We start from the raw sequence: 11,058 nt of genomic DNA on the forward strand, positions 1-11,058 counted from the left end.
TCCCATCAGCCATGGTGTCTCCGAGCTCAGAGGAGAGGGGATCATGGTGTGCTGCATGTCAGCAGCCTGGGGCTCATCAGAAGACACCACTAATTAATCAGACAATGGAGGCTATGTGAAGCTTCAAGGCTACCTCTGATTTATTTTAAGCATTCTTAAGACCCAGTAGAGTTTTTTCTTCACTGGTAATTGCTGCTGTAAGCCCCCCCTCTTTTTGCTTTGCCCATGTCAGACCGGAGTGAGGTAAACAAACACCCCAGGACGTGGTCATAGAGGCCTTGGATTGACTAAAGGGACACATAAATAAACTGACTGCCAACTAAACCTTCTCTAAGGGCTTCATAGCCCATAGAAAATACATCTTATAATGTTATTGAAGGTATGAGTGAAGCATGGATGTTGTCTACTTCCGTCAGTTCACATGGAGATTTTAGAATTTTCTTGGTCTGTTACAGTACATGCAATCTATAACATCCACAGTATCTTCAAGCAAGACAGTAGGCTACCTTATTGGAGAACTTGAGGTGGACTTCAGCCTCGTCATGACAACTCCTCTTCAGCTGGGCCCAAGCTTCCCCAAGGGTTCTGGAATGGGATCAAACAAGAGACATCAACCAAACTGGATAGAATGGATGGGAAAACACCCAAGTAGCAAACAGGTATATGGTGAAGAATATAAAACAAATAGAAATCGATTCTGTTAACTCACTCACCCTTCCTCCTGAGCAGCCAAGGGGCTCTGGGAGAGCTTGGAGAGGTTCTTAGAGTATTCATCTTCAATCTTTATCCTGCAACGGACAAAGACAGCCATGGGGCTCTAAAGTATGGGACTCCAGGGAAGACCAATAGAGGAGAACATTTTTTAAAGCTGACAGAGTTTTAGAGGAGCATTGGTGCATGGAGACACTGTCCTCCAGTATATCGCCAACACCCAAAGACATACAGCACTGTGGCCACTATGATGTTCAAAGGCAGAAGCCTATTATTCTGTGCTGAGAAGATATCAAACAATATCCTGTAACAACAGCCTGGATATGAGTTAATGCACTTTCCTGTGGAAAGGCCAGAGATGGGAATGATGTGAGGCTATTTACTCATGGCCACCCTGAGGGCGACTCAGAAATGCCAGCCATATTTCTGTGACATTCAATTATCCCACAAATACCCATTAACCATACACATCTGAGTAAACCTGTCCTCTATGGGAGGTCACGAAGGCCATTCCAAAGAAATGGATATGGCCAGAATCTGACATCAGGTCAGCTGTCTCACTGAACCAATGAAGAAAGGTCAGCCCTGAATTAGAATGTTTGGGAATGGGACCTTTAAATGAACTGTGTGAATACAGTCAGGGGAAAAAGTGAAAGTCCACTTAATTCTCAAGTCTATTGAGTCAATGGGAACTTTTGTTGTGGGCACAAAATGGGGCCTCTTGCTATGCTGAAGCCTATGAAAGCATATGTTTAGGATGTCCACTTTATGTACGCCTACAACTTAACTTTATAAACGTAGTACAGTACAACACAATTATCTGAATTCAAATGTGCATGGGGATGAAACACCTGGGGCGGCTGCTAGCCTGGAAGTCAAGTGTGTTGGGCCAGTCCCCAAGTCGACTAGGTGAAAAATCTGTCCATGTTCCCTTGAGCAAGGCACTTAACCCTAATTGCTCCTGCAAGTCGCACTGGAGAAGAGTGTCTGCTAAATAAATACATTGTAAATATATGAATAGATACTATAGAGTGGAGCCAGGTCGTCAAGGACAAAATAACCCATGCTCTACAATAACATAATGATAATGACAAGAGAACCCTGTTTCACCCTGATAAGACACGACAAACAGTCCAAATAAGATTACGATCAAAAAAGATACGATAAAGAGAATCAATAACATTTCCCAACACACAAAACACACAGTACCACTGACCCCTTCCAAGCTGACTATGCTGTGTTACCTCTCCCGGACGAACTCAGCCATCTCTTTCTGCATCTGTTTGCCCTTGAGCTGTTTCTGCAGCAGCACCTCAAAGCCGCCCACAGAGGGGGTCCCTTGGGGGTCCTTCTTGTCAGTCTGAGGGAGAGGATGGAGCATCAATCACACAGACCAATGCAGCCACAGACTTCATTTCATGGAGAAAATGACATTGTTTACATTGAGTGTGTGTGAGTGGTGAGGGGTGTTGGGGAGTGTGTGTGTGTGGATGTGGATGAGTGTATGAGTCAGAGAACTACAAATGTATGTGTTAAGGAGTGCATGCGCACGTGGGTGTGTTCGTCATTTGCGTTTGAGTTATGAGTGTGTGTGTGTCTAAGGGTTGAACAAGGAGCAGCACATCCCACTATGTGTAACAGGATGCGGATACGACAGGGAGTGATGTGGTAGCCCCACGTGAACCCCACGTGACAGATTCAATTCACACAATGGGCTTGAGCTTTGGCTGAGTGGAGCACATTATGCCACAGAAATACAGACAGCCACTGAGAACATGACTCAGTGGAACAAGAACAACCATCCAAATCACAGTTCAGTGAAAAGAGGCTTCTGTTACAATCATGTTTGTAGACACATGAGTTGGCGTTAATATGACAGACAAAATCTACCCTGTTGGATTCAAAGTCATATGTAACAGGGCTGAGATTCCTATAAACATAGGAAGTAGGGATGTTATTCTATGAGCTGGAGAGTGGTTTAGAGATGTCAGGCGCTATCTTACCCAGAAGTAGTCACAGTAGCTCCACTCATTGGGCTTCAGTAGCTGCTGCTCTGGCTGATCTGGCATCACACTGGGCAGCGGGAAGGTGACACAGTTGATCTGAATGCAAAAAAAGTAGTGAGACGAATTCAAGAGAGTGAGAGACAAGTGAGAGAGGTTTCTGTGAGACATCATAGTGAGAGGAAGAAGGAAAGGATGAGGAGGAAAAGAGACTAATTGCCTTCAACTCTCAGGAATGAATGTGGGAGAAACGCTATGGTTAGAGCAGACATCAAAGGTGCCATTTGTGGGAGATGTGCATAGAAGCATCTCATTTGGAGATGGGACATGGAGGCTCGGTTTGTGTCTGTCATGAGGTCGGGAGTAAAGGTCAGGAATGAGTAAATACTCTCCGGGGGTGTTGGTCATCAAGATGGTGACCCAGAGAACCCTCGGAGGTGGAGAGGGGGGGGGGGAGAAATGGAGAGGGACAGACGGAGGGGAGAGGGATAAATAGGGAGAGAAATAGGGAGAGAAAAGAGAGGGGGAGAAAGAGAGAGCACAACCTGTCCAGTCCTCGCCTTACGATCCTTACACTTATTTGTGATAAACTAAAACAACATCATAATGAAGAGAAAAACCTACAATCAGTGATATGGATGAAACAACCAACAACAACCCAAACCACTGTAGAGCGGAGTCACAGCTAAATACACCCAGCACTCAGACTGAATACACACTCTGGTCAACAGCGTCTTCAATTACCCTTAGAGGACTGCAATTATGTAATGTTCACCATCTGTAACCTCTCCCTGCTGGCACAACAACATGCCATACTGCCAATGACATCCCAGCAGACTACATGGACATCCAGACATGCTGAATCTCAGATGCACAAATATGTATTATGTGTTCACTGCTTGGCTAAAGCACACGACAAGGAAAAAACACAATGTGCACATTTCTACTAGCTGATTGCCATATTTACTTATGTAACTATGACAATGTTTGAAGCTTTGTGTTGCAAATCATTGAGCCTATTGGAGGTTGAAACTATTTAGAATTATGGAGAGATTTAGAGAAGTTCCTGAAAAACCAGTCAAACAATGGAAGCAAAGCCCGAAAAGCTATTCTGTAATAAATATTAACATGAGCCCCGTTCTTTCCTGAAGGCAACCAGCCGTCTATAGAGATCACCAACTCCTGCTTGAAATCAGTTCTATCAATGACCCCTGGACATCTAATATGTACACACTAACACACACACACACACACACACACACACACACACACACACACACACACACACACACACACACACACACACACACACACACACACACACACACACACACACACACACACACACACACACACACACACACACACACACACACACACACACACCTATAAGTCTACATAATATGCATGCTTCCACACACCACATGAGATACAGTAGTAGAAACACACATAGAAGTGTCGTAGACTCTTTCTAACGCTACAGAACAGGATTTACATAGTTGGTGGAGCCCAGTCACTTTGTTCATTTTCTGCCTGAGAGATCAGACTGATTGTCACGGACACCAGATTTTCCATCACACTGACTCGCCATCTATCACTGCTGTTGTTTATCTCCTGCTCACATCCTCCAGAAAATGAGACCATCTATCTGCAGCATGGCTGTCTCTATAGCGCACTACTCTTTTATGGGCTCTTAGTGGGGTGCTACACTGTTAGGACTCAGAGATTCATATTCATTACCTCTATGAAAACCAGGGAGAATTGTATGGCACTGTTGGCACTGTGTGGTTTATAGTAGTTGATGTTTTTGGACAGTCAGCAAATCGAGGGTGTTATGGTTCAGCCTGACAGTGTTATGGAGATTCTGAGAGGCAGGCAGGGTCATAGCTTATGAATGATTCACAAGATGATGGTCATTCCTGTAGTTTAGAACAGACTAATTACACTTACCCCCAACAGCAGACCGTGTTGACAAGTGCCAGTTTGCCTAATCACCCAGAGGGACAGTCTGTCCTCTACCTGCATTCATTATACAGTCATTTCCACCCTAAAGGCTTAGGCAAATGTAGAAAGGTTCATTCATTGCCTGGACGTTTAAAAATTGTGAGCTGGACCTCACACATTGGAATGATTTAGCTCTGCTGAATAGACAGAAATATTACTAACAGCATGGAAAATATTCCATGCTTATTAAGGACATAAAACACAGAATATAACCCATGCTTAAAGACATAAAACACAGAAAATAACCCATGCTTAAAGACATAAAACACAGAAAATAACCCATGCTTAAAGACATAAAACACAGAAAATAACCCATGCTTAAAGACATAAAACACAGAAAATAACCCATGCTTACCAAACATACCCTTGTAAAACTGACCATCCTACCAATCCTCGACTTTGGCGATGTCATTTACAAAATAGCCTCCAATACCCTACTCAACAAATTGGATGCAGTCTATCACAGTGCAATCCGTTTTGTCACCAAAGCCCCATATACTACCCACCATTGCGACCTGTACGCTCTCGTTGGCTGGCCCTCGCTTCATACTCGTCGCCAAACCCACTGGCTCCATGTCATCTACAAGACCCTGCTAGATAAAGTTCCCCCTTATCTCAGCTCGCTGGTCACCATAGCATCTCCCACCTGTAGCACACGCTCCAGCAGGTATATCTCTCTCGTCACCCCCAAAACCAATTCTTTCTTTGGCCGCCTCTCCTTCCAGTTCTCTGCTGCCAATGACTGGAACGAACTACAAAAATCTCTGAAACTGGAAACACTTATCTCCCTCACTAGCTTTAAGCACCAACTGTCAGAGCAGCTCACAGATTACTGCACCTGTACATAGCCCACCTATATTTTTAGCCCAAACAACTACCTCTTTCCCTACTGTATTTAATTAATTAATTTATTTTGCTCCTTTGCACCCCATTATTTTTATTTCTACTTTGCACATTCTTCCATTGCAAATCTACCATTCCAGTGTTTTACTTGCTATATTGTATTTACTTTGCCACCATGGCCTTTTTTGCCTTTACCTCCCTTATCTCACCTCATTTGCTCACATCGTATATAGACTTTTTTATACTGTATTATTGACTGTATTATTTGTTTTACTCCATGTGTAACTCTGTGTCGTTGTATGTGTCGAACTGCTTTGCTTTATCCTGGCCAGGTCGCAATTGTAAGTGAGAACTTGTTCTCAACTTGCCTACCTGGTTAAATAAAGGTGAAAAAAAAATACACAGGGTGTCAACACATAAATCTCTTGCCACCTTAGCTAACACTATCAGAAAATAACTCTTCCCCCGGCACGCACGCACGCACACACACACACACACACACACACACGCAGACTGTAGGGTACTCAGCCACTGTTGCTAAGCGACAAATTACTTTTGCTGTAAAGGCACAATCCCCCATAATAACAAAAGATTCCAAGACGTCCTCCACTATTCTCAGAACAGCTTCCTCCAACTCATAAATCACTCATTAATTTAATGAGTGATTATTGGTAAAAAAGAAATCTAATAATAATAATCAAAATAACCCATCTGAGTCTTCCAAATGACACAAGATGACACCCCAACAAACTGTTACTCTTTCTTCTTAACAACAAGTCAAACAGAACTTGAGTATGTTTAATGAGGTGGAAAACATGGCTGGCTATTCAGATGATTCAGCCCTGTGCATCTTCCTTCCATCACACTCAGGACCAGCCTTATAATATGGAGGAGACAAGGTAACAACAAGGTAACAACAAGGTTACGCGTCTACTGGTCTCAAATCAGTGGAGGCTGGTGTCACTTTAAATGGGAGGATAGGCTCATTAAAATGGATTAAAACACATTAGACACACCGTTCCATTCACTCCATTCCGATCATTAGTATGAGCCATCCTCCCCTCACCAGCCTCCACTGTCTCTAATGGAGGGGCCATGATCCATCCCATATGTGATCTGAGACATGCTCCAGTGATGGACGTTAAAGTCGTTCATCTGTCCATGACAGCTGGAAGACAGGTCGTGTGACGCAACATGTATCATGGGACAACAGTAAAACACCCTCCTGGACTGACATCATGACGAACGCCATACTCAGCATCAACGACTACAACCTCCCATTATTCCATCATTACACGACACCACTTCTTCTACGCAATGAATGAGTCCCTGAACAAAACCATGAATGCCGATTATCACAGACCAATGACCCATTCATGCGATTTCTCTTTACACCGCAAAGTATAAAACTGCATTATAATGGAATGAATGTTGCCTATTCTAGTGGTCTCCTTTTCTGAGATGTTCATTGCTTGATCCATTCATATTTCTACAGAAGACATGACATCATGATTAAATGTTGAGGATGTGTACAGACCATCATGGCTCATGTAGGATATGATAGTACACTGAGGATTGGGGTGCACAACAGCACCCCAATCCTTTGTCAACAATGCCATCAATCAAGCCCTATCAAACAAAGCTCACCTGTAAAAAAAATATCTATATATATAAAAAAAACATATGTTTTCTATTTTTCCACAATATCAATTCAATTTGTTTTCTGAATGGCTCCAGTGTTCCCTATGGCAGTGTTTTCCATTTCAGCACCATTAATCAGTGTGCTATTGCTTTTGTAACCATGGAAACTGGCCTTGCTGCATCTCTCTGTGCAGGTCGGTGGGGCTTCACAATAGGCAGACTGACAGCTCCCGTGGCTGGAGCAGGCCAGCGAGCCCACCGAGCAGAACCAACACTGGGCACACACAGAACTGTCTGTCAGCCCTCAGCCCAGCACTCACCATCTCCTCCTACATTCCTCATTATAGGTTACATAACCACGAGGTCCAGTGTCAGAACAACTTAAACACTCTGAGGGATGTTATACATAAATCTGGTTACATGTGGTCCACACAAATCCCTAATTTGCTAGAAATGAGTTTCTATATTTCTGAGTATAATGAGTTTAATGAATGCTAGTTATGGATACGTGGGAGTAGGAATTCAAGCTGCTTGTGGGATGTAAATGTTTTCATTAGCTGTTGTTGATGGAGAGTAGAACGGAAATATAATCATGGCTGTAATGTGGACGTGTTGATGCTGTGTTTTGGTGAATGCAGTCCTGGGTGAACTGCATTGTCCTGCAGCCATGTGGGGTCCATTGGGGGATGGGAGGGATGCAGCATGACACTCACATAATATATTTCTATGTTTTCTAGAGAAGAAGACTCAGAGGGCTCGTCAGATTCTGGATCTGTCTACAAAGGTATTGTGCTTGTGCTTTTCAACAAAATCAAAGCCCATCATACATTGAAAGAGTATGATAAAAACATGACTTTGCTGCATGGGATACCTATACCTATTCTCACTCAAAGTCTGCGGCACACACTGTGAACTGAGAGAAATCTGAACCTCTTCATTTCTTGAGGACGCATCTCCTGTGTGTAAATGGCGCTTGTGCAAGCGTCAGTCCCAAACCCACAAGACTGATAGAAGGGAGTAGACACAGTACAGTCCATGAGAAAAAGATTAGCAGTCGATCTGTGGAAACCTCACTGATTAAGACTAATGATCTATCCAATAGGCTGTTTGGTGTGGCGGCAGTGTTCCTGCACTGTGGGTTCCCCCATTACTCCACAGAGATCTGCAGCCAAACACAGAGGCTACACTGCTACATGGACACACTGTAGGAGCAGTAGTGGGTAGATGGAGTACATTTTAACGTTGGCAGATGGTGGAATGAAATACACAAACATCTAGCCTATTGTCGGGTAAAACACTGTTATCTGCTTTCCTCTGTTCAATTATCTCAAAAGGGAATAATCCTAGCTAAAAATAAACATTCTGTCATATCTGCTGTTTCTCCCTGGTGTAATGGTGCACAGGATCTGTATCCTAAACACAGTCTAAGGCTGCTGCTGCTCTGAGAGAGAAAGGAAACAACAGAGATAGACAGAAAGAGAGAAACAGAGAGAGATAGAGAGAGAGAACAACACAGAGAGAAAGAGAGAGTGAGGGAGACAGAGAGAGATGGGTAGTGAGATGGAGAGGTTCTGGGTTTGGAGCTCCAGGGTACTCACTGTTATCTTGGTCTCCTTGATCTCCTTGTTCTGCCTCTTGGCTGGTGAATTGTTCCCCGGGTTCTGTTGGGAGAGACAGGAGGCATCGTCAACGTCAAAGCTCTCCTCGGTGTCAAAGCTGGTCGCCGCCATCATCACACAACACCGCTTCTCCTCCTGCTCCTCTCTCTGCTCCTCTCTCTGCTCCTCACGGGGAAACCCTGCTCCTGCCTCTCACAGCCTGCTGCCTGCCTGACGTGGTGAGTCGAGTGGAGACGCGTCACGGGGGTGGGGTGGGGGGTGGGGTGGTGAGTAAAGGGCTGGGGAGAATGGAGGAGGTGTGAAGTGGAGGGAGGGGGTGGAGGGAGGGGGTGGAGGCGGTTGGTCGTAGTCCTAGGAACGTGACGAGGCTAGCCTCCGGTTAAACTGCTGTCACCCGAGTCTGGAGGTTGACGGCAGGGGGAAGATGCAGCAAGGAGCCCTGTGTCTCCCTACTGTCCATACGGAAAACTAGTGAGACAACACATGGATGGAGCCAGCAGAAGAGAGCGAGAGAGAGTGCTTTAGCAATGTAAACATATGTTTCCCATGCCAATAAACCCCCCTTGAATTCAGTTGAGAGATGGAAGGCTGAAGGAGAGGTGGGGATTTATTTACACATTCGATCAACATGCCTCCCTCTTCCCTCTTCAGAGAGATAGAAAGAAAGAGACAGAGAGAGAGGGATTGTGAGAGAGAGCGAGAGAGAGAGAGAGAGAGAGAGAGAGAGAGAGAGAGAGAGAGAGAGAGAGAGAGAGAGAGAGAGAGTGGGGAGAGAGACAAGGTCTGAGGGAAATGGCTTAGTAATGATAACTTGAAGGCTAATTATGATTAAGAGGCAGGAGGAAAAGAGGAGGAGGAGGAGGAGGGAGAAAAACACAACCAATGAACAGCCTCTCTGGCCCCACATGTGTGTTCATGAGCTTTAGAGCTTTGGTCTCTGTGTGTGTGTGTGTGTGTGTGTTTGTGTGTGTGTGTGTGTGTGTGTGTGTGTGTGTGTGCATGTGTCTGACAGTGTGGGTGTGTGTGTGTGTGACAATGTGCGCGTGTGGGTACAGGATGTCTGATAATAGTGTGTGGATGTCTGATAATAGTGTGGTGTGTGTGTGTGATAATAGTGTGTGTGGTGTGGATGTCTGATAATAGTGTGTGGGTACAGGATGTCTGATAATGTGTGTGTGTGTGTACAGGATGTCTGATGTTTGGGTACAGGATGTCTGATAATAGTGTGTGGGTACAGGATGTCTGATAATAGTGTGTGGGTACTGTCTGATAATAGTGTGTGGTGGATGTCTGATAATAGTGTGTGGGTACAGGATGTCTGATAATAGTGTGGGTACAGGATGTCTGATAATAGTGTGTGGGTACAGGATGTCTGATAATAGTGTGTGGGTACAGGATGTCTGATAATAGTGTGTGGGTACAGGATGTCTGATAATAGTGTGTGGGTACAGGATGTCTGATAATAGTGTGTGGGTACAGGATGTCTGATAATAGTGTGTGGGTACAGGATGTCTGATAATAGTGTGTGGGTACAGGATGTCTGATAATAGTGTGTGGGTACAGGATGTCTGATAATAGTGTGTGGGTACAGGATGTCTGATAATAGTGTGTGGGTACAGGATGTCTGATAATAGTGTGTGGGTACAGGATGTCTGATAATAGTGTGTGGGTACAGGATGTCTGATAATAGTGTGTGGGTACAGGATGTCTGATAATAGTGTGTGGGTACAGGATGTCTGATAATAGTGTGGGTCTGATACAGGATGTCTGATAATAGTGTGTGGGTACAGGATGTCTGATAATAGTGTGTGGTTACAGGATGTCTGATAATAGTGTGTGGGTAGAGGATGTCTGATAATAGTGTGGGTACAGGATGTCTGATAATAGTGTGTGGGTAGAGGATGTCTGATAATAGTGTGTGGGTAGAGGATGTCTGATAATAGTGTGGGAACAGGATGTCTGATAATAGTGTGTGGGTAGAGGATGTCTGATAATAGTGTGGGTACAGGATGTCTGATAATAGTGTGTGGGTAGAGGATGTCTGATAATAGTGTGTGGGTACAGGATGTCTGATAATAGTGTGTGGTTACAGGATGTCTGATAATAGTGTGTGGGTAGAGGATGTCTGATAATAGTGTGGGTACAGGATGTCTGATAATAGTGTGTGGGTACAGGATGTCTGATAATAGTGTGTGGGTACAGGATGTCTGATAATAGTGTGTGGGTACAGGATGTCT

At 44.4% G+C, this 11,058-nt stretch overlaps 1 protein-coding gene across 1 annotated transcript in view; it reads right to left on the reverse strand.

Moving 5' to 3' along the window:
- Positions 1-9,740, reverse strand: part of gas7a (growth arrest-specific 7a) — a 23,047-nt gene extending 13,307 nt beyond the window's left edge. The window contains exons 1-5 of the mRNA XM_064987751.1: positions 8,801-9,740; positions 2,715-2,813; positions 1,956-2,071; positions 714-788; positions 507-585 (exon numbers count right to left, since the gene is read on the reverse strand). Coding sequence (XP_064843823.1) covers positions 507-585; positions 714-788; positions 1,956-2,071; positions 2,715-2,813; positions 8,801-8,935 — 504 coding nt within the window. The 5' untranslated portion in view covers positions 8,936-9,740. The remainder of the gene's footprint in view (positions 1-506; positions 586-713; positions 789-1,955; positions 2,072-2,714; positions 2,814-8,800) is intronic.
- Between the last annotated feature and the right edge of the window lie 1,318 nt (positions 9,741-11,058).

The sequence above is a fragment of the Oncorhynchus masou genome, chromosome 15, assembly GCF_036934945.1.
Source record: "Oncorhynchus masou masou isolate Uvic2021 chromosome 15, UVic_Omas_1.1, whole genome shotgun sequence".
NCBI classification, from domain to species: Eukaryota; Metazoa; Chordata; class Actinopteri; order Salmoniformes; family Salmonidae; genus Oncorhynchus; species Oncorhynchus masou.